General features: G+C 38.4%; 1 protein-coding gene across 2 annotated transcripts in view; it reads right to left on the bottom strand.

The window, feature by feature from the left end:
* Window positions 1-24,822, bottom strand: part of cntn3a.1 (contactin 3a, tandem duplicate 1) — an 84,902-nt gene that overhangs the window by 11,074 nt on the left and 49,006 nt on the right. For both annotated transcript variants that reach the window (XM_080898465.1, XM_080898466.1), the window contains 8 exons: window positions 19,996-20,199; window positions 18,768-18,870; window positions 18,018-18,202; window positions 15,478-15,617; window positions 11,754-11,883; window positions 9,100-9,250; window positions 4,027-4,154; window positions 1,538-1,713 (listed from right to left, as the gene is read on the bottom strand). In XM_080898465.1, coding sequence (XP_080754591.1) covers window positions 1,538-1,713; window positions 4,027-4,154; window positions 9,100-9,250; window positions 11,754-11,883; window positions 15,478-15,617; window positions 18,018-18,202; window positions 18,768-18,870; window positions 19,996-20,199 — 1,217 coding nt within the window. The remainder of the gene's footprint in view (window positions 1-1,537; window positions 1,714-4,026; window positions 4,155-9,099; window positions 9,251-11,753; window positions 11,884-15,477; window positions 15,618-18,017; window positions 18,203-18,767; window positions 18,871-19,995; window positions 20,200-24,822) is intronic.

Here is a 24,822-nt window from a genome sequence, read left to right as displayed (position 1 = left end):
CCACAAAGTCACATTTATGCAAAACACATGAGGTAAGTTAGTAACGTGACTATTCACAACATGTCAGCATATTCGGTGTATGCAAGAGTCTGATTTGTTTGCTATATTGAACCGCAAAGTTTCTTGTCGTTTATGATCATGCCAAAAACAAATAAACAAACAAACAAACAAAAGCAAAAAACGAAATAGAAAAACAAGAAGCCCGGGCCTTATAATTGCTTTTCCTTATTAAAAGATGATGATCACACGTAGCACATGGCTGAGCAATGCATTATGAGTTTCTTGGTTGCTGCTTTTGTCAATGTAGGAGGTGTTATTAACAAGCAGAACAAGCAAAATAGCGTCCTCCTGTTCTGTTATAACAATTAAAAAGACACAAAAAAACAATCAAGGCTGCATGATTCATCATAAATGTGAAAGCTGAAGCTGGAATACAGTTGCTAAAAAATGTGTTACTTTTAATGGATCACAAACTACTTCCCTGTTCCCACATTACTCTATACACAGTCAGGTGGATATACGTAGACTTGGACACCACCACAACTAAATTTAGCTAGCTGAATATGGCTAAACGTAAAGATTTTTGTCTTAAATTTCAGATTAGTCATATTGAATTTGGAGGAAAGATTCTTCAATATGCGTCTAACTTTTTTTTCAAGGAAGCAAACACATTTGTACAACTCAGAAGCTGGAAATGTTAACGACTCCTTCATTATTCCGTTCACCAGGTAAAAGGTAGTACTAGAATTGAAAAGGCTTGCTGTAAACCCATAACATTACAAAGATGCTCTCTCAAGTCTAAGGTAATCTTATGAACAGATGAACAAAGTATGGAGAAGACTCCAAAACACACATGATACTATGTGAAACACAGTGGAAGCAGTGTGACGCATGCTTACAATAAGATGCAACAGAAGATAAGCACAGCTGAATTAATTTTGAACCTAAACATTTCACTGATATTTCTGAATAAAAGCTAAAAGTCTGTGCTCACTTCAGTTAAATCTTTTTTATTTCACCACAGACCTAAAATGACCCAAACCGTGTCAATGTCCAAATATTTCCAGGTTCAATTATCTGTAGCTTTTCATCTGTAATAAAAAAATTAGTATGTAGAGAATGTTGTTCTTATATAGAGAGTGAAATGCTTCCCAAGTGGCCTTTCTTTAAACTCCCCCTCTGATGGTATGCTTTTGATTTTAGTTTTACAAAGTCACTGCTGTCAAAAGAAAACATAAAAAGAAGGGGATGACATAAAAGTACTTGTTTTACATCTCAGAAGAGTTTAAAACATCTAGGCAGGAAATCTGTGCTTCATCTGTTTTGTAGTGCTTCTGTAATGAACGTCAAACATCATTTAAACAACTCAAATCAGATAATTGTGTGTATATGTGTGCGTGGCTTCTGAAGCTCACATTATGATTGTGATCTAAAGGGGATGTTCGTGTTCAGCCTCTAGCCGATAGCTCGTGCTTCCATCATTTTCTACCCTCCAGCCACAGCCTGGACCTCCCTTCAGACCCGGAGTTGTACTTACCCCACCAACTTTTTCAAAATAAGCTCCGTGGCTTCCAAAGTGAATGAGCTGCTCGTTGAAAAACCAGGTGAACTTGAGGTCAAGAGTTGGGTCGTGCGATACCTGACAGGGCAGGACAATGCTCTCACCTACAGTCACATCCAGATGACCTGCTGGACTGGTAATCACAGTTGCGTCTGTAAACACAGAGAACCAGTTTACCATTCCATGTATACCTGCTAGTTTCCCTATACCTCCTTCCTATTTGATGTATTTATACTTCAAATAATTTAGATCCCTGTGTCAAAAACAGGACCATGGTCTTAAATATCAATAACCAACAGAGAAGAAGTAAAATAAACAAGTGCAAAGAAAACTCAAACACCATTATGGCAGGTCAGCTCTGAGTCTGCAATTTAGCTCTGTTTATGTGAGACAAAAAGCCATCCTATTTCATCCCCGGTGTGATGCGCATCAACATAATCTTTGGTCGTCTCAGCTTGCCGTCTCATTCAGCGGCAGGGATTGTGGTGCAGTTCAGAGTGTGGTTCAGTGCGGTGTAGAGAGGACCATAAACCAGGCTGAATGTGAATTATGCATTCATGTCATAAGCATCTAATGGACAGGCAAGCCAGTGCAGCATGTCAGGAGGAGTAAAGGTCTATATTCTCTCTGTCAAAACAAGGCTGTTTGTTTATCTTCACCCCCTTAGGAGAACCGAATGGTCATGAAAGTATATTCCAGGTGATTCTTGGGAAAGCTTGGCTCTCGATGCAAAATAGGTGAAGCAAAACTTTCTGCTTCCGATTTCCGAAGTGTCACGTTTATTTCCTGTTACAAATGGAAGGAAAATCATAAACCGGCCGCCTCGTTTCCATCGGTGTGCTCTGCACATGGTAATCGAGAGTGTGTAAACGTATCGAAAATCAGTATATTCTCAAACGCTCATGAGGAAGGTTGATAAGTTTAGAAATTAATTCAACGTCTCGGCTCGAATTAGCATAGGAAATACAGAGATCCGTCTGAATATCAACATTATGAGGTGCTGAAGCCTAAACAGCACGACTGAGGCTCAATAGAGTCAAAATAACCCAGAAGTGGAACATCAGCCATCAGCTCCTGGTAAAATCTTAGGAATGATTTACCACTGAGCAGCCAAGTGAAAGCCAATTATCTGCAATTAAGGAGACAGGAGGATAGAAAGCACACACAGATGGAACACCTTTCATATTGATATGGAAAATTAATTAGGCTGCTTGTTTACCCATCCAGCAATTACACACAAAGATTTATTAATGCGCAGTTGTATTTGTGGGCAGATGATAAAGTCCAGGATTCATTTTCAGTCATCAGGACTGGATCCTTAACTGGTAACTAACAGTGTTTTTCAGCTGCTTGGTGCTGGGAAGGTAATGCAGAGTGATTAGTGGATTGACTGACAGCCAAACAATGAACTGAAGCTCAGCATGAACCTCTGTAAAGCAGAGAAGGAGAGACTCTTTTTTTATAAAAATAAAAATGATTCCAACTTTGTACTAATTGAATGTTTCAGAAATAACAAATGTAAGGAACTGGAGCATGTTCTGCTTTCCATAACTGAATACACCGAGATTTTAAATATAGCAGAGGATCTATAAAATTGCCATTTCATGTATTTTCATTGGTTGTCAAAAAAAAAACCCTAAAAATGACCAAACCAAAACACAAAACAAATTATCTGGACATATATTAATTAACTAATTAAGCATTACTATAGAATAATTACTGATTAATATCATAAATCTGCATTTTTTGTGAATAAAATTTCTTTCACAGACAGAAAACACATACAGGCACACACATGCACACACACACACATACACACACATATATATACTGCATTCATTGCTATGTGTAAAGAGGCTGTGGGGGGAAAAAGACAGCAAAATTGGGCTTCTTTGCAAAGCAATTTGCAATTTAAAGTACTTGTGAAGAGGAATCACCAAAAGGCATTTTAATAGAGCAGTGTTGTTGACTCTGCTTTTTAGAAAGACCCAGAAAATTCCTTGCTCGGCAAAAGTGCCCGAAATAAAGGGAAAGGAATCTTCAACAAACTAAACATGGCTACGTGCCACTCTGCAAAAAAAGTATGAATTAAACATAATGGTGCAAGAATTCAATGGGCCTCATGTTCCAATTCCTCCAGCCACCATCAATCAGCTAATTGGACTGTATACAGTTCACCAGGAATTCTGCCTTGCTGTTTGGTCCTCAGCTTTGCAGTGATGCTCAGTGCTCATCTAAAGAGTAACACTGTGTCTCACAGCTTTAAAGCAGACGTCTATTCGCTTGAGGTTTTTCCATAAAGTAAATGCTTTACTTTAGTGCAAAGGCTAGATGGAAAAAACTGAAGAAAATATAAATACAAACAGGTTCAACAAACAAAAGCTAACAAACTCATTAATGAAATACTTGTTGGGGGGGGACATAGACACTGTTCGTGTGCTTAGGCATAGGGAACAATTATTTACCTTTTACCAAAAGGCTGCCAGCACTACTCGCTACTCCAAACTGGTTTCTGGCTACACATGTGTACATTCCAGCATCCGATTTACTAACATTGGAGATCCGCAGGCTTCCATTATCCAACACCATAACTCTGTAAAGGGTAAAACAAAAGTTAATTACACATTTTTACATGCTGTATATTTGAAATGCATAAAAACATCAAGTTCATTATCTGATTAATTTGTTAGCCTTTCAGTGCTTTTACATAAGCAGGAACCTAGCATTAACAGTGCCTGCACGACCTGTCGCTGTTATTGTGGGGTGGCTATTTGCTGTTTTGGTAGTAGTAGATGCTTTTAATTTTTGACTATAAACCAACCAACTGTAAACAGAAATCAAAGAAATCAAGAAATATTTTCTCTGCTCTTATTGGCATATAACAAGCATGGAAAGCTGAGAAATGGGGAAAAAAGGAAAGCACAAAAATGCTGCCGCTCACTCCAGCAGCACTAAAAACACTCGAAAACAGGTCTTAAAAGCATGTCGGTGTCAGCAAGGCCTTGAATATGCACTGAAAATGTGGGCACAAATAACATGTTACAAAATAGGCTTAACGAAATTCATCTTGCCACATTACGGTGTGTTTGAATGTAGTCAAGGACGGAGGATAAAAGAGGGAGAAAAAAACCATGTAAGTGGGAAACTTGTTTGTTGAGATCCACTAACGCCTTATGCAACCAAACACTTTAGAAAAGTACGGCCGCGCAAGTGATTGAGGTACAAAATAATGAAATAAAAGGGTTTGATTCATTCTATTTAATGTGATGCCAAAAATGCACCCTTTTGCCTTGGTGAAAAAAAAGAAAAAATTGGCCACAAGCTGGAGAACAAATGCTCAGATTAAAAGCTAAAAGGATTTATTCATGTGTTCAGCATGCAGGGCAACACAACCATTCATTTCAAAACCCATATTTCATCATGGCATTATCATATATCACTCACACGAGATTGGTTTGATATGTCGCAAAGCACCTACAGTTAGCATCTAACCTTTCTGCTGGGTTTTAAAAAACACATTTCCACTGCCATCTCTGATTTTCCTTTAATTACTAGATGTAATTTATCACATGCCTTGCTTACTCAAGACACTTAGCTTGCCATGATTAGAGAAAGAGGATATCTGCTGTTTTTCACTTATCTTGATTTCCACAGAAAATAATGAAGGCGTAAACTTACATTATTTATTTATAATTGTCGCTCATTATCTGTTGTACTTTGTAGAGAGAAGGAAATTAAGCACAGAAGCATGACAAACTACTTGTTACAAAAAGCTATCTCTCAGTTGTCACTCTGAATGTGACTTGCTGAAATGTCCACACTGTCTCCACCAGCCCTGATCATCCCAGAGGGGAAGCTATATAGAAAAAGTCCCTGCAGTCTTCAATAAAATAGCAAACTGTAAAAAAAAAAAAAAAAGACAATAAAAAAACTCAACTTTCTCGGTCGTGCAAGACAGCCACTGCTGGTTGAACTAATTTGTTCGGGTGTTGTCAAAGTTATTACAAACTCATTAAGCCTCATGAGCACAAATTAAAATTTCCTAATGTGAAACAGATGTTACACTTAGATTGGGATGAGATGGTTTAACTGACAAAACGGAAGACATGATTATTGCCATGTGTCAGGATTTCTGCGTTGAAAACTAATTTGTCAAAGGAAGAGACTACAACGCCGAACAAACACTCAGCGCTCGAAGGCAAAATGCGTTATTGACATTTTTGATGGATGCAAAGGAGAAAATCCTTCGGCGTCATCTCTTTTACAAAGCCGAACCGCAGTGGAAAATCTGTCTTCGGTTTATTTCTTCGGTCGGAAAGGTCATGACAATTTGATTAAATTATCTCCCAACAATTTTTGATACTGCCTTTCAACAATCTTCTGACCATATTTGTATCCTTACAAATCAATTATCCTGTCAATAAATGTCTTGCCCTGCAAACCCACACTAGAAGCTCCCACATCATCAACTGAACTGCACATTATGGAGTAACGGTTAGAGGCCAGGTTTTCAGAAATAACTGGTATGAAACGGGAGCTTAAACGCTGATTTTTAAAAGGTCCCTTTAAGGCAACGTGGATCCGTTAAAATGTTTTAAAATGACCTGTGTCGCATCAAAGGCTGAAGGAGTTAAAATACATTAGCCCCTTCAACGGTGCCCATTCCCCACGGAGCTGGGGGTGTACTCTCCAAACTGAACTGAGGGCTTTCCTTTGTAATGGGCTATAACAAAGAGTTATGGATATGAGATGTCACACGGATAACACTTGCCATTAAACAGTGCAGCAGACAATGTCAGGCCTCGTCTTCACCAAAGCTACAAAGTAAAGGTGTGGGATAAAGATGTAAGGAGAATTATCAGCCTGAAATGCTTTTGCTTGGTTCCCCTTCCTTTAAAAGGTTGCCCTGGAGCAATTAAGGCACTGGGGAAATTTGTGGGGCACATAAAAGCTTGAGCAGTGTGATATAGTAAACAGACACTTTACTTCAACCTTTCTTGCTGGTGTTAAAGTGAGCTTCTGGCTGTGATCTAAAAGCCTGCACTGTTTCTCCATGGTGCAACAAAAATCAAGAGGCTGTAAATGAAAAACATTACTTTAGCCAACTTAAAAAGCGCTGCATAATTAACTCAGCGTATTACTACGAACTTGCAGTATACTTGGGTACTACTTGTGTCACTCACAAGTGAAGCACATTCTGGAAACACAGCTGGAAAGCTCTTTGAGTACTAGGATTATAAATTGATTGCCATTACATGATAAAGTGATACATATACTACCGTTTAGCATAACGATCTTAAGCACCGTGGTTCAATCTAAAGGTAATATTCCTGAGAGCTATTTCCTATATCCGTTTTGCAATAGCTGGCAGTGGTCAGCGCTGAAATTAAATTAAGGTAAGCACTTTATCGTTGACCTCAAAGTTCTCCACATAAGTGCACAGAAACCCTGTTATAAAATTATTTCGTTATACTGTGAATACTAGGAACGCGAGCTGGAGTAGGTATCACCCCTGCATGATTTCATTAATCAGATCCCGCATTGTTCTTAGTTGATTTGTTTTCTCCTACTCCAGATCCTTGAAAACATTATCCCTGGAAGATTAGAAGGAATTATGGGTACTTTAGTTGAGCCAGTGGGATGGATTAGTGTTGTGCCGCTGCTGTAATAGCATTGGTAACAGCCCCCATTTCGATGTGGAGCAAAGTAAATGCTAATGAGCCAGGAACAAGGGAATAGGCTTGCAAGAGATGTTGCAATAATGTCAGAACCTAACGTCTTGCATGCATCTTTCCCACTTCAGGGCAAGGCTCTAACGTTAAATCCCACAGGGCAAATCTGGCCTTTATAGGTACAATTGATAATGCAGTATGGATGCAATTTCCTTCAATACTTAAGAGGGTGATAAATCTGCAAGCTGGTCCCAATATTTATCAGCCATTTGCAACCATTTGCTGCTGCAAATAAAATATTTCTCTGAAGTGAAGAAATCGAACCCCATGATTTCCAAACCTACACTCTTGCAGCAGAGAGCCGAGACATGACAAAACCTCCGGCACCCCCCACTGCAGTGTCAGTGGGTATCCCAGAGGTTAGATGTGGAAAAGCTGCTGGGCCAGGTGAACAATTAATCCCATGTCAAGAGAGAAATGTGAACCCCTGCTACATCACTGGATTTGCCAGCAGGCGAGCTTTACCTACTGCTGGTGCACTGCTGTTCAAAATACAGATGTTGTCAAACAGAGAGCGAGTGATTTACTATCATACAATGGCAGATTAAAGCAGTACACCTAAAATATTTGCCCCAAAAAACACATTATTGAGGAAAAGTGAATGTCTGCATGCATCCATTTGCTGCATTGTGTGAGCAAACAGTAGAAATCTCCATCAGTCACTAACTTTACTTCCTACTTCTACCTTAGCCAGTATTATGTCTCAAGGGGAAGACTTGTTTTTCCTTCTTGTCTGATTAACATTTGTTTTTCCTTTTGCCTTATGCTCTCCAGCACACAGCGGCATCACATTGATCTGTACTTAACCTGACTTTTAATAAAACAAGTTGTATAGCTGGTTTCCCTTGTGTCACCAACACTATCATAAAAGGATGAATATGGAATTAAAGCAATGTCCAAACATAAAACTGTTCAAAAAGAGTTATAAAAATACGATCTTCTCGATCTATAAAGAAAAGGAAAATATTTAAATTAAGTGAATGTCTCTATTTAAAAACAAACAAACAAAAAATTCATGATGTGATATTATAGTATATAGTATATCAGAAATCTGTTCACTATTTTTATTACAAATTATATCAGTAAGGAAGCTGACTAAATATTCACTGATAATTTATGGGACAGGGGTGGGATTAAATAAGTGTATACTTCTTCCCACTCCCTTTCAACATGTAAATTAATCAGAATGTTTTTTTGTATGTAATTTGTATAGTATATTTTTTTTCTCTCATTTCTTTTCTAAATGTACTTGTATATTGTTCACATGTTGAAATAAATTACCAATCAATCAATCAATCAATCAATCAATCAATCAATCAATCAATCAATCAATCAATCAAAAGAATGTATGTCCAGCAGCCGTCAATTGATCCGTCCTTTTGGGGATTCACTCCTTCCGTGTCTCGCTGGTGGTCTGGCTCATCGTCTAACTTGTGCTCTAATGACCCTCCAGGCCTTACATGCAGCTAATGAGCTGATGGATCAGTGCATCGATCCAAGTGCCGCAGTCTAGGAATGCCCAATTACCTTAAGTAAACAGTGCAGAAACTCAGCTTTGAGCACAGCCTGAAGACTACAACAGAGTTCAGGAAGGAAACACAGAAAGCAGGGAGAGAGCACACTATGCAATTCAAATTGCATTGTGTCACACTGTGATTTTACTCTTTGCTATTTGTCACTTGAATATCAAGTAGGGAAAAATTGAATACATCGATAAAAAACCATTCTGCAAGTAAAGCAGAAAAGCTAAACAATAGTGATCCCCCACTCAATACACTTACAGCTCAACACAAAGAAACCTGTTACCTGTGGCTCTCTCTCAGGGCTTCCTTTCCCTTCCGCCATGAAATCATGCCTCGAGGAGACATCCTGGGCTTGCATTCGATTAGAACGTCGCCACCCTGTCGGGCCAAAGTTTGGGCCTTCAACAAGTTCTGGGAGAAGTCTGGAGCAATTGCTGGTGGACAAAAAAGAAAAGAAAAGTGGAAAGGCATGTGAATACTGTGAGGGAGACAAGAGAGGCGTAAAAAAAAGGAAAGGGAGAAAAAGAGACCGATGAGCAAGGTGGAAGAGCTAGAGTGCCTGAGCTTCCTAAAACACGCAGGTCACTAAATCCATTAGGCAGGTCAGCCCATACAGAAAAGAAATAGTAAAAACTTATATGTGATTACTCATGAAAGTGGCCACTTTCATGAGTAAATCATATAAGGCTTACATGATTTACTCATGAAAGTGGCCACTTTCACATTACTTTCATACATTGTTTTAGTAAGTATCCAAAACATACAAGTTTCATTGTATAATTTTTCAAGGGATCTTATATCTGTTTTCACACTTATATGCTTTTCATAAAAGTTTCACACAAGACAGATACAAACTTTATAAGATTTATATATATCTTTTCCATATGGGAGCTCTCACATCCTTTTCTTTCAACACACACATATCCACTGTAATGCATCCGTAAATGCAGGAGAACAGACGTGGGACATTTTATTTGAAAAGAAAGTGATTTTCCAGATTTCCTTGGGACGACATTATGCATTAAAGATAAAACCGCGGGACTCTGAAGCAAAACGAGCGAATGTAAAACAAGAGGGAGGCTTTGCTGCTGTTGCTTTAGGCCTTAATTACTAAGGCGCCGTCGTCCGGAGCTGTTTTGTATGCGAAACTACTCAGCAGAAAGCTCTTCAAAGTGAATACACAGCCTGGCGCCAGTGACATGGCTGAGCACCTGCCAACATATGCCGGTGCACGTGCGTATGCAGCACTATACAACAATGTACGCTTGCACCTATGCACATATTGCCCCCTCACAATTATTTCTTGACACTCTGTGTGAAAAGCAAGCCAAGAGTTTCTGTCTTCCTCGTTTTCTCTGTTTACATGGGTGGTTTATATGACCTCGGGACTTTCAGTACAATCTGTTTATAATGGGTAACTTAAAAGCAGGTCGCGTAGACCAATGTCTGTCATATTCTCTACTTGAGAAAAGAGAAAAAGCAATAATAATAATTGAATTTAATTAGCCAGGCAAGCTTAACATAGTTAATTATAAACAAATCCACCTACTCAAGTTTCCAACATATCTAATTCTAATTCTAATTCTAATATTTAGATGTCTTATAACTGAAACTATTTATTAATTATTCATTATATTTCTGATGCAATATGCAAATCCAGTTAACTTTCTGTGACAATACAACAAGTTATTGGCATTAGGTATTAGTAATCGCTGACAATTAGTGGCCAAGCTCTTGTGTGGTGACTGTTTTACTGCTACAGTAATTTTAGACCTTCGCACCAAACATTTAAGCCGAGCGGCTCTGTGACCTTTACATCATCAACCCTGTCTGCATTCTTGCAGTTACTTTATGTTCAGCTGACTGTCAGCGTTAGATATGTTTCTGAACAGAAAGCGTTTAAACCTCATCTGTCGAGCCGTGGCATTGCTCCTGAGAGTTTTACAAATGTTATTGCATCAAACTCACACGCCAAAGTACTTAAAATGCAGTTTGCAGGAAAAGGATTCACTCTGTTTCCAAAACAATAGCCCAAATGTGCAGAGCCAAATGAGTAAGTATACCAGACAAGATATGGAATATATTTTTTCAGCTCTTCGTACCCAGACGATTTCAGCATCTTGTTTGTTTTGTACTACCTTTACCTGTTGACCTGAATTCCTGTTGCCAATTATGTGCCTGCCTTTTGACAATTTCTCCAAACCAAAAGCCTTTTACTCTAACTCTACAGTATACACTGCATATTGTGTCAGCTACTGCAGCTGTACTTTGAGACATGCCTCATCTTCCATAATTACACTGCATCTACCGAAAGTAACCATACATCAAAAACACAAACGCATGTGATCCATGAACTTCACAAGAAGTGGAGGTTTTCTGGTAATATTCTGGAAACTGTGCATAATGAGCATATTTGCATAATTGACAGTAAAAAGTTGTTCTTATTTATGTTATGCTTGGTATCAGTGCACCCTCTAAGGTCATCATCTGTCTGAAACAAGCCATTTTATCATGTGCCTCTTGACGATCTAGCTGAAAACTCTGCCTGATGATATTTGAATAACATAATATATAACTATTCAACATATAGTTGTTTTATCCTGGTATACACAAACACTCAGTCCAGTAAACATGTCAGTCACTTCGGCCTTGCTAGGCATGGACAAGCATCAAATAAGGTCATGTGCACAGAGCTAGAGTACTACTGGCAACAGAACTTCAGAAATAATTGTGTTTTTTCCTCAGTCTCCTTCACAGAGTGAAGAAAACTCATATTTATTGTATTGCAAAGACTTTTCTGAAAGAGTAAAAAAGGAGAATGTTACTGGAAAAATGTATTTAGCATTTTTATTCTAGCAGGTATAAGAGATATAGCCTTGGGTTAAATTCTGTTTTGTTAATTTAGACAAATGAACAGCTTTCTATCTTTGGTCTTACCTACAACTCTCAGCTCGGCATTGGTAAAGATTCGACCGTGCTTGTTCTCTGCCACGCACTGGAACATGCCAATGTCAGCCAGGTTCAAGCTGCTGATTGTCAGAACTCCATTATTCACCTGAACTCTGTCCTGTTGGAGACAGAAAGACACACATGCATGCATCAAATACTTAAAATGATCTGAAATGAAAACTGCTCAACAGCCAGACAACAAACAAGTTTAGAGAATATTCGAGGAAGCAACTGAAGGTTCTTGCCTCAGGTGCAAAATATGCCCCAGTACACTCCAAGGTTCGCATCTAATCAGGACCACCATCTTTGTAGATGGTATTCTGGTACTCCACATACTCTGCACTTCAACTGGTGTTTTACTGAAACCGAGGAGAACTTGACAGCACGTCTCTAACGGTAAAATTTGTATTTTAACAAGTATATGATACAGTAAAAGTGCTAGACTGAAAAGATTTACAGTGGGCAGAGCTATATTGAGAGATTTAATTAATATTCATTACAGAACAATAATTAAAATCAAGCACATCAAACTTGCTGCTGACTCTTTTTTTACTCCACCAAATACTCAGTACATAGTTTATAAATATATATAGATATAGATATACAATGCTATTAATTGTTTTAAAATGAATACATATACCTTCAAAAACACCTTCGTAATAAAACTGATACAAAGTTCTTCACTTTCCACTGCTCGTTTGACCTTTACAAGGTTTGGCACCTCTTGTTTCTCCCGTTTTATAGTTACCCCAATTTAATTGTGGCAGCACTCATTGTTCTTGCCCTTGATCTTTCCATAGAGTGTAGCTGGACCTTTTAATGCCTCTGACAAAGTAGTCCAGAGGGTCCTGCCGTCAGTCTGTCTGTCGTCTGGAATCATTACAGCACTGGCACTTGAAAAGACAAGGACTGTCCCTTAACGTCAGTCTGTGACACCGCAGAGGACTTTCAAATAGAGTTCTTTCTGACGACTAGTAACAAGATAAGAGACATGGCTGACCTAGCAACTAAAACCACCGCCAGAGGATGTCCTGGGTGTTGATGCATCCAGCAGTTTCCAGGTGGAAAATAAGCAGTCCCATAAATTTGGCTACGGCTGGGTGCATGTATGTGTATTCAAGGAAAAAAGAAAATGATAAAGAGAGAGGGAGAGGACCACAAAGAGAGGGAGGATTTTGAATAGATGATAGATGGTTCTTTTCAGGTTACACAGTGCACAAGCCCAGGGCTGTGCACTTACGAACCCATAAAAGCACAGGTTGGTGCCATTCTGCACTATTCTGTACCCTGACACTTAGTGGTAGCTCTATCACAATCTCCTTAGCACTGAAGACAAATTGTGGCATTGTCTACTTTATCAGCATCTTTAATTATGCTTGACTCCTGTCTGATATGAACACTTTATCAAACTGAGCTCTGAAAAGTTAAGTCATGGGCACCTTGTTGCTGCTTTCTCTGTATCTTGTAGTGATCCTATCGCTCACCTATAGTAGCTAGACTGTCGCAGGTTTGCAACTACACCATTAGAACTGCGGAAGGCACGTAGCAGGTTTTGAGGGTCGTAGGCAGAGAAACCATCTCTCGTGTATGTAACTAAAAGGCGGAGCTGGTAGTGTAGTGAAAAAAGTACAAGCATGAGTGGGTTCTTGTTTTGCCGGGGTGACATTTTGAAGTGACAGCTCTCCTCTGCGCCATTTAATTCCCTTGGAACAGACGGAAAATGAGGTGGAGAGGGAGGAAAAAGCTTGAAAGATAGCTTAAGAAAGAGAAAGAAAGCGCCGAGGATGCTGAGACAGAGAGGAGGGAGAGAGAACTGATCCATTCTAATGAGGAATAACAAATGGCCCCCTTGGCCTTCCCCTCCTGCTCCCTCTCCTTCTACACTGCTGACCTTTGGGTTTGGAAATTGATTTACTGTTGCCGCGGTTGACGGTGGCATTTTGAAAATGGTAACACCCCACCTCATTAATATAGCCACATGTACAGAGAATATGTTACCTTGGCTACCTGCCAAAGGAAGTTTTACAGTTATTTACTAATCAATGCTGCAAATGTACATGTGGAATGATAAGGGCTTCCTGTGGTTAAGCATGTGTGGGCTTTCAAATAAATAAAACTTGAAATGGCTCAGAGATAAAATGTTTCAAATAATATTGCCTATTTTTACAGATTCAGACTTAAGCTGCTCCTCATACAGACTTTGCAGATTAATACTTTGGTGTCATAATGGCAAAAACATAATCTTCCTTGGTGCTTGTGTGTTGACATTAAGCTCTTAAATTAAAGTGTCACATATTTGGGGTACCTATCTCAGTTCCAGACAACAAAACCCCACCAGCCCCCCCTTTAAAAGCATGTCCAAACTAAATAGGAACTGTCCAGTTTTGAGCCCATTACACCCAGCCCAAATTCTGACACAATCGGTGACTGTGATTCTCTAGAGCTGGTCTTTTTAGGCAGAAAGCACACTCACTCCAGCAGCACAATAACACAAAACAAGGCAAATTGCCTAAATGTGAAATGCACTTTGGATGATAAGGCATTTCTCACCCTCCCCAGAGAGGAGAGACTTAATGATAAAATTGAGAGTTGCAGATAAGAGTGAGATTGAGCGCTAAATTGTCGACAAAGTCCCCAGTTGATGACAGGCAGAAAATGGCATCACTTTGGCTCCTTTGCAAAACACATACAAACACCCACCCCCGGCACATACACACACACGTTTGATGCCAAATTTAGTCCCAAGCAAATAGAGGCATTTCAAATTGACATGTTCTTGCCAAGTACAAGCCTATGAGTTGGAAGCATTATTTGCTTCGAAGCAAAGTGAATCCCAGCAAAACAGCGCAGTAACACGCAGTGCATCCTTTAACCAAGATGCACTGCGTGTTACTGCAGGAATCTGCTGTGATCTTATCATCTTTCATCTTACACATTAAATTACGTTCATCTCCACCCAATGAACTGGTTAAGGGCTGTTGACGGAAAAAGAAATATTGCTATGCTGCTAACAATAACAATACCATTTAACTACTAGCCTATATACTTCAGTCTTTCAGTAGTCTTAATGTGCTTGTTTTCAAAGCACACCTTCGTACTACTTGGTATTGATTAGAGGTGGAGAGGACAAATTAGTATGTTTTTATGCTGGTAATTAAATGCATCTTTTATGGAACCAAATCTAAGGAGAAAAGTAAGCACACAGTGCATGTTTATTATGTGTGTGGTTAAAACGTGTAGATGAAAAAATAAAAAAGCAGGATAGCTAAACTGTTCTGTTTTTTGCTGCTATGTTGCAAAGTCTTACAACCAACCACCTGAAACAGCAGAGGAGTTTGGCCAGCAAGTGATTTGCACAACCACAATTTTAAACTGATTTTCTGGCATGAAAGTAGAGTTATCATTTGATTATCTTGTTTCAAAGAATCTTCAGTGTTTGACAATTCAGCCAAAGTTAATTTGACAATTCAGTCTGAAAAGGTGATGCTTCTTTGTTTCAGACTGATTTTGTGATCAAAGGTAAGATCCTTTTCTTTCTTTCTTTTTTTTTTTTACCCATTTTGTATTATTTTAATTTATTTTTCATTTGTTTCTTTCTATTTTTGTTGTGCTTTTTTGTGGGGGCCAGTGCTGCACAGAGGAGGGAATTGGCTTTTTTATGTGTCTTTGCAGCAATGTAAGAAATCTCAGTTTAGGAAGAAATCCATTTTACCTCCATGGGGTCCAGAGGCTCTCCATTCTTCAGCCAGCGGTACGAGGGTTTTGGTTTGCCACTGGCCTTGCATTCCCACACCAGAGTCTCATCAATGGTCTTCTGTACATCCTGAGGCTTTTCAGTAAAGTGAGGTGCAGCTAGAAAGTCAAAATACACACACACACACACATATATATATATATATATATATATATTTTTAAATTAACACTTTATACCTAAACACATGCCTTAGCATTACCTCAAGCAGCGGAATTTGAAAAAAAAAAATCTATGAATTAGCCAAGCACGGCAATTACTTCTTTAAAAAGCATTCAAGGGCACAAATCATAAATGTACTCCTAATTAACTTGAAGCTGACCTCGACATGGAAAATATATAAATAAGTAATGCTTTATAAGGTTAGCACAGAGAAAAATCAATAGTGAATAGGTGAGACCATCCACGGTAAAGTGTAGAAGTTTAAAAAGATGCGGGTCCACTGACACTAACAATGGCTCTCTGCTTCTTTGCTTTCCGCAGTGCAGTTGGTAACATAGGCAAGTGACTTTTTGACACTTGTCATATCAATTTAAAGACATAATGGTGGTTTTCCTGCCGCACAAATAGCCAGCACCTTATATAAGATTTATGGACCCCAGGAAGCACCCACGCAAATGCATGACACCCTGCCAGGGTCAATGAGAGTCAGTCAGGCTTGATTAGGTGTGCTACTTTAATAATGTAATAATAATAATATCATAAAGTATTAGCACCTATAGCACATTCAGTGCCAAGGAGGTTTTTTTGCAAAGGAGCTCCTCACCCACGTACAGCAACTTCAACCAATCATTTTCCATTTAAAATACAGTGTTTTATAAATGGTGTCATTTCAGATCAAAATGTGATTATTTAATAAGACAATCAATATAAATTAGTTGTACCGCATTTTATGAACCTTAGCATAGGGGTGGGGTTACTGCCATATAAAAAAATTCTGCTGTTTAATAACATAAAAGACAAACAAACAACAAATCTTTATATGGAAGAAAGGATGGCTGCTTTTATGGACTATTGTGTCTGTGAATACAACTCTTTGTAAAGCAATATGAGTAGCTATGGGTGCATTTCCTGTTCAGTAGAGATCCGATAATATTTTGTTATCAAATGGTTATTTTAATGATCATTTTGATAGAGGGAAGTACATTTAGTATGGTAAATGTGCAAAGTACTGAAAATGTGTGACTATAGAAACAGGAGTGCATGACAGCCTGTTAACAACATTACAAATGAGGTTGTCTGAGATAACATAATGGAATGGAAGAAGCCATGCAAGTGACTTCTACACAAAGTCAATCTGATTGAGACTGAGCCCATTCGAATGCAGTAAACCATGATCTGATTACTTAAAACCCCCTGGAACTGCAGAAGGACAATTAAGCGGGGAATGAAAGGAGAGAGGCCGACCCTTATTGTTACTGTGCTCGTTCTGTTTTGTTGTCACTAGCGCCACATCCCCGTATTGATTCTTCTATTCTTCTGCAGAGTTGATGGATGTCCCACAAGCCCCTGTCTATGGGACTTTAAAATGAGATTACTGATTTTTATCACCTGGCAGCTGGTCAATCTGTGGGGCTTTGAGATGAGACACGACTTAAATCTTACAAAGAGAAACATGACTTACCCACAACTGTAGCTGAGATGAGGCACAGAGGCCAGCGCTCTAGCTATAAGTTGCTGAAAAATCACTACCTTGTTTAGAACATGACCATAACACTTGATCATTTTACTTATTTTAAGCATTGTCAGCCATGCTACTGCTTGGAGTAATGCATATTCAGTCCTCAGCCTACCAACAGGTACTGTGAGCATTTCATCTAACCCACAGCTCCTGCAAAAAAAAAAAAACCCTATTATCATATCAAAGACATCCTCCTTCACAGGAAAGAAAAATCTGGATTTGATGATTTCACTCAAGCACAACCGTATTGGGACTCGTGGGCAGATATCATCAATGCATAAACTGCAAAATAATGGAGAGAAAAACCATAAAAATACTTAATCAAGGACTGCTAAAAGCTTTTTCAGAATATGGTCCATAAGTCCAGTGTGGTGAAGGAAAAATCACGCCTCTCTGAAAGGTGGTATAAATCTGTGTGCCCCGTCTTACCTGCTGGCTCAATAAGGAGCTTGTCTGAACTGTACTACTGGTAATAGGTTAATTTACTACCACATCCCACTATATGATGCAGTTGTATACAGGCTCTAATAAAAACCACAGATTGCATGACAACATATAAAACTTTCTGTTACACTCCACGCCAATGTCGCACTCCTGTTCGAAAGATTTTCAATCATACTTCAGAGCAGTGAACCTCTGAAGAGGTTTAAATAAGGTTATGAATCAGTGGGTAAAGGATTTGGTAAAAGTCTCTGAAACTACATGACATATGAGGAAGAAGACTGACAGGTTGAAGGCATGAGATATTTTTTTAATCTCTGAGAGGTGTGAAGTAAGGTAAGTTTGAGATCAAACACAGGCAAACCGCGCTCCTGCTCACCGTAATAAGACAGCTTTCCTTTCACCGAGTTTTTTCCTCTGCTGTTCTCTGCCACACATTCGTACATCCCGGCATCCTCCTGCTGGAAGTAAGGGATTTCTAAAACTCCACTGGCTTTATTTATGTCCACCTTCCTGGTAAAGGAGGCTCCATCCACTTTTTTCCAGCTGATTGTTGGCACAGGGCTAAAACCACAAAAATACACACACACACGCAAAAACAACATATATCAACACTGGTGTTTAACATAATAAACTGGTGACAGTCCATGCTAATATATTCATTGGTTGTTGATTGTTTATTTGACTTATATGGATATGGAGCCACCTTTTTGTGACAGAAAAATGAAGAAGGCTTGTACAAATATTACGTGTAGAATTTAAAAATCTTTCTACAATTATTGAATTTGCACAATTTCAATTATACAAATTTATGCATTTCAAAAATGTCTTTGAAAGCAACTTTCAAATATTAGAGCTGCAAAACTAAAAATGGCCAATGAGTATTTTGGTATATTATTGAGATCTACCTTCACTTAATATATGAGAAAGAATAATGAATATTAGCAATAAAGTGCTTTTAAGTAGAAATAACATGAAACATGAAGTTGTGAGTGTTTCTTTTCTTTACAGTCTGTGAAACAAGAAGAGTATTTTTTTTTTTTGCTCTTACCATGCAGCTTACAATGGCAAAGCAAACAGCTCAGTGTGTAGTTATGAAAGTGGCGTAACAATTCACAGCGGGACGTACTTTCCAAGTGCAAAACATTCCAGTTTGACAGTGGAGCTCTTAGCAACGGGGACAACTTCAGGAAACTGCACTTCAATCTTTGGCTCATATTCGCCCATCACACCTGCAGTTACAGAGAGAAAAAAGGGAGAGATGCCTCACATATATGAGGGGGGATTCTTTCAGCTTAAGGACTGAAAAGGTCACAATGAAAGAAAATCAAAACATACTTTAGATCACTATGTGATGATGCTGTATATGGGCTCTAAGAACTTCTACATCTCACTCTGGGAGATGTTTTTGATTGCATTTGTTGGCTTGTAGATTTAAATTTCAATTATTTTCTATAAATGCACAGTGAAAACGTTTAACTTAATGAGTCAAGTCAAAGTCATAAATGATAGAAATGATTACACTCATGTATTTTTCATCCAAAACAAGTACTGTTGCACATATAATTTGTATAATTATACACAAAAACACATTCTGTGAAAGAAAACTAAATAAAATAAAAATGTATACTGTTTTTGTACAACATGTTAAAAATATAGACACAAACGAGTGACCCCAGGACAGTGCATATATTGCTATGTAGGTGGGCTGACCTCCTTTTACATATTCACTGTAAACACCTCTTACTTATCCTGCCATCATCTCTTAATCTAAAAACAATGACATTAATTTCTATGTGATGGTAACGTTGTGCAAATTAGTCAAGCTGAGAAAAGTATATATACCTTAAACAGTGACAGAATTACTTTACCTATTCCTTAATGGTATCACACACTTTTTAATACATGTCAGTATATCGTATTTGTATATTGTATTCTATATTTGTATTTATGCTACTTAAGCTTTTATGCACCATGGGAAGTAATGACAATAAAGAGTTTGTTCTTGAAAGGTCAGTTTTCAGATGTGCAGGCATTCTAAATTAACTTTAAAACTACTTTAAAAAAAGATTCATTTACCACTTTCTAAAATAACATCATGAAATGCACAGTGCAAAGAGGTTGCCGTGCCTGGAATGTATAAAAATAAATTCATCTGACTTTGACAATAGTGTTTCCATCTTTTCAACAATCAGATCAGAGAATATCAAAACACTCTGAAAACACTCTCAGACTTGGCTGTGAAAATTGCCAAGTTTTAATGAAAGTCAATTAAAAAACAAAAAAGCCTTTCTCAATTTTACATGTCTCAAAACACAGTCCCTGTGTGTATTTTTAGTAAATAGCTTCTTTCATACCATCAACGCGCAGGACCAGAGGTGTTGGTGGACCTTCAACGCTGCTTTTGGTGACCGTGTTGGTGACTACACAGGTGTAATTCCCCACATCAGAGGGTTCCACTTTCGCGATGTAGAGATTGCCCGTCTTCTGGGACACAAATCGCCGCGTGTCCTGGGTGACATACGAGGGGTGCTCATTGAAGATCCATGTGAAGCTAAGTTCTGTGAACGCAATCAAAAAGCAGCAGATGAAAAACACATGCTGTGTTTGAGCATCGCCAACACCCATATACAGATAATGTGTGCTTCATCAGCAGCCTCGTCACTTCAGAGGGTAAGTGGATGCCTTCAGGGATAAAGCAATTAGTGGATTGGACTGAGCACCAGCCTTCCTTGATTAAAAACACAATTTATAATTGAAGCGCAATTACTCTTACTCACTGTTGAATAAATGTCCTCAATATGGTAAAAGTTTCATACGTCCACTAATCTGAAGTCATGATGCTGTGAATATGAATAATTTGCTATTCAGAGAGTAAGAATTCTGTCATAGGAATCCATAATAACACATAATAAGTGAGTTTTCCCGATTTAAACCCAGCTTAAAGTAAAATTCAACTGTAGGTGGACCATCCTTAATTTTACGTATGCTGTTTAATTTTTATTTCCTGTTCTTTATTTGACTAACCTTTTCTTTCTGGGATTTATAATCCAATAAGAATTCAATTAAGCAACAGTGGATGTACACAGAAAAAAAAGCATCTCCCCTTGTGGTTGTTATGTAGCTACGGAAGGCCCTAAATCAAACTTTAAGCTGCACCTCCTGCATAAAAAAACAGTTCAACGCCCAATAAAACCAATTTATTACAGATTTGGTTATTTGGTATTGTGCCACCTCGTCTACTATTCATCATCCATGATAACAAGCTTCTGGAAAAGCCTCCCAGTACTATCAACCAAATGGAGTGCAGTCAGAGAGGCTTTGCACTAACAATCAGCAACATTATAAAAAAGGAATGATGGTGTTTTGACATATTGACACTAGGATAGATTGCTCTGGACCATATTGCATCCCTGTCCCAAAAGCAATCTTGGCTGTTGGTAAAAACTTGTCTAAGTGATGATTCTGCACTACAGTACAGGGAATAATTGAGATGTGAGTCGGACACTCATCTACTGACTCAGTATTCTTCACTTCTGCTCATTAGGGGTCAAGAGGATGTGTGGGCTTTGGCATATTACTGCTAACCTTGCAGATCACAAAGTGATACAGAGATCATAATCTTGACAACGTGTGTAACAGCTTTGATTATTTTATTCGTACTACCCTGGTCACCTGCATTCTCTTCTTTAACTCCTAGTCACAGGAAACTGGCCTGACGTCTCGCCAGATGCAACCTGTAGGGCCCTAATCTGAGAGCTGAGTGGTAAAATGCAAAGAAAAATCCTAAAATTATGACATTTTCAAAAAATCCCTGTACACAGCTAGGAAATCCAGGTAAAGATAATGGCATCTTAGCCCTTAAGAGAGTTATTAAGGTGAAAAACTGCCAGGAGAAGGGAAGAATTTCAAGAGTTTTAAGCTTAAGAGTTTTTTAAGGAGTTGGAAAACCAGCAAAGACAATCATCACAGAAACTGATGAAAGCTGAGCCAATTTCTATTAATATGTAGGTAAATAAATATAAGCAAAGACATAAAACAACTTTCAGCACTTTATAAAAAATGCACATCTGTTTTCATACTGTGTGTTGTAGGCACTTTTAAAGTAGTATCTGTCGCTTCTTTGGTCAGAGTACCTCTGAGAACATTCCTAACTAACACCTTTCTAGAAATGTTTACACTAACTTAGTCTGTTTTATATTCCCTGTAATTATGCCAGCCTCTTTCCTGTGACCCTGTAAGTGAGTTTTTGTTTGAGTTCCTGTATAATGAGCATGTGAAGGTGTTCCCTTTTTACCAAGCACAGAGCAGATTTTTATATGCATTGGAGGAGTAAAGGACAGCCTGACCTTGTGATCAACACAACTGCAGATTGAAACTTGGACCACATATTTCAATCACACCTTTCTCTCCAAGAATGTGTCAGTGATGCCCAGAACTCCAATATGAGAAATAATTTTTACAGTATGTAAAATCATGCGTGTAAGCGCCCTCTTTTTTTGGCCTTGGTGTGTGGCTTCTTCTTTGGATTTACCTTTTGAGCATACTGTATAATGTACATGGAATTTGTTACCACCATACATATTACCTCATGTTTCAAAAAATTAAATACATGAAATAGTCAGTAATTAGTGAATAACAGAAATATGGACAGGTGCATATTTTTAAAAAACTTGATTCAGACAAAAACAAGTACTGCCCCCAACTGGTTCTTCTGTAGGTTTCTTCCTCTTAAAAGGGAGTTTTTCCTTCCCACTGTCGCCAAGTGCTTATTCGGAGGGGGTTGTTTGATTGTTGAGGTTTCTCTCTAATATTACAGGGTCTTTACCTTACAATTGAGGCGACTGCTGTTGTGATTTGGTGCTATATAAATAAAAATAAAATTGAACTGAATAGAATTGAATTGAACTTGTATTTTGAATTATTTAGCAAAGCTAAGCTAACAACCTTCTGACTGTACGCTTATATTTAAGAGTGGGATTGTTCTTCTCTCATAACTCTTTGCCAGAAAGCAAAGAGGTGTATTTCCCATAACATTGAACTAATCATTTAATTATAGCCATAGCACTTCACTTTTAAGGCATCTCCTAGCCTCTATGACTTACCAAACATAAATTCTAGCTCTATCCATTCAAACCGCAAAGGGAATCATTGAAATATCCTCCTCTCTCATAAATAATACATGCCAGCTCTCATCCAGGCATTTCCATGTATATTTAATGTCTGTTTTTGAAACAATACCCTCTGTAGATGCAAAGCGTGACACAGTGAACAGCAAATAAGAGATTACTAATTGGTTAGTTAAAGATTTATGGTGAGAAAAGGAAGCAGGAAATAGAAATTGGAAAGCACCATTGGCTGTATCTTATGATTTGACTTAAGAGCCTACTATGGATGGGCAGTAATGGAATAATGCAATCATGACTGACAGTGAGTGGCAGATTTTCATTTTGTTTCCATTTAGCCTTTGTATAATGAACAGGCAGCATCAATTCCCCCTTAATGATCTGAGAAGAGGAAAGAGAAATGGAACATGACAGGCCAAGGACATACTGAATCAAGAGTGGGTTTTTGCACAAGTGTGTATTATATCAAAGAAAAGTACATGCTCAACTTTGTGTCAAAGTTTACTCTCACAAATCTTTTACCTCAACAGAAACAACCATCAACCATGGCTTCCTCTCTGTATTCATAATACAAAAGCTCACTGAAAAGGCTTAGGTCATGCACACGGGAAAAATCCCTGCAAGCAATGTGGGCTGTTACTAGCCAGCGAGCCCCCTCTGTTTTGGACGAGATGCACTGGGTTGACAAAACAAGTGAGTGGCCTTGAGTAAATCTGAAAGGCCCATTTCCATTAGGGAAAGGAGGTCAGATGCATTAGGTCCTGGACTAACCAGAACAGCCATTCAAACTGTCTCAAAGCAAAAGATGATACAGAGTGACGTCTAATGCTAATACAGTACAGCACAGGGAAAGAATTATGTCGGAGCCCCTCTTGGACACTTGACAATATTTCGATCATTTCGAAACGTGCATCAACACTCTCTTTCAGCTTTAGAACATCCTGGCTGCACCACACTACTTCCTGCTGCGGTCTGAAGGGTTTCGAGGCGTCGTTAAAGTGAAATAATGGCTTCCTGAATCATGCATGGGGCACTGAAATCCTTTACAGGAGAGATGAGGCAGATCCGTGTCCAAGACCACATTTTTTGCTGATCGTGAATTATGTCCTGTCACCCTTTATGAGAACATGCCTTACTTTCCAACACTATGGCAGTCTATTTAAATGCCAGTCAGGATTTTCTGTATCAGATGAAAAACAATACAGCCACAGAGCCATAGAGCATCCCATTATATGTCTTTGCATATTCATTTTTCAGACCTTACCAATTTTCAAGTTTTTGTTTCTTTTATTCTAAATAATCTTTTTTTATATATATATATTTGACAAGATCAAACCAAATTTCTCCAGTGAACCTAATCTAATTTGAACAGCTAGATCAGGTACAATATAGCCATGCAGTGAAAATGAGCAGCCGAACCAAGACGAGAATGTGTGGGCGTGTGTGGATATGTATGAATGTGTAAGCATTCATGCATACTGTGAGCTACCCTTTCAGCGAATATGTCATAAAACTGAAGGTGATTCATCCTATAGCACATCTTAACATCTCCGTCAATCGCTATTATCCATGATGACAGCTGAATTTGACAAAACGTTGCCAGAAAATAGAGTATAACAGGCACTGGGCAAGGCCTCTAGAACGGCTATCAGTCTATTTGTACATTACTGGTTTGGACAAATGCAAAGAAAACAGCAGAGAAACAAACTGGCCCAGCTGAAATGAATTTGACCAAGTATAACAATTACACCACTATAAAATTATGTTGTGACAGTCTGAAAGCACTTAATATGAAAATTGGATTTTTTGGAGATCCCTCTGTTTCACATTATCACAAGACATGTCCCGCATTCTATTTGATTGTGTTTATTTCATTCAGCAGCAGTTTAGAAATTTATCAGAAAACCAAAAGATTTATTTCTGTTTACTTGAAAGATGCCTGTTCTAGCAAGAGTTACGAGTTACTTCAACATTATTTTGGAGTATTATTATATTCAAAATAGAAACTTTTCAAGAAATGTTTAATGGCTTTTATCCAGCAGGTTCTTTGTTGCAGTT

This window comes from Rhamphochromis sp. 'chilingali' (assembly GCF_963969265.1).
Source record: "Rhamphochromis sp. 'chilingali' genome assembly, chromosome: 12".
Taxonomy (NCBI): domain Eukaryota; kingdom Metazoa; phylum Chordata; class Actinopteri; order Cichliformes; family Cichlidae; genus Rhamphochromis; species Rhamphochromis sp. 'chilingali'.
The sequence above is the reverse complement of the archived record's forward strand: the minus strand, read 5'-3'. Positions and strand labels throughout refer to the sequence as shown.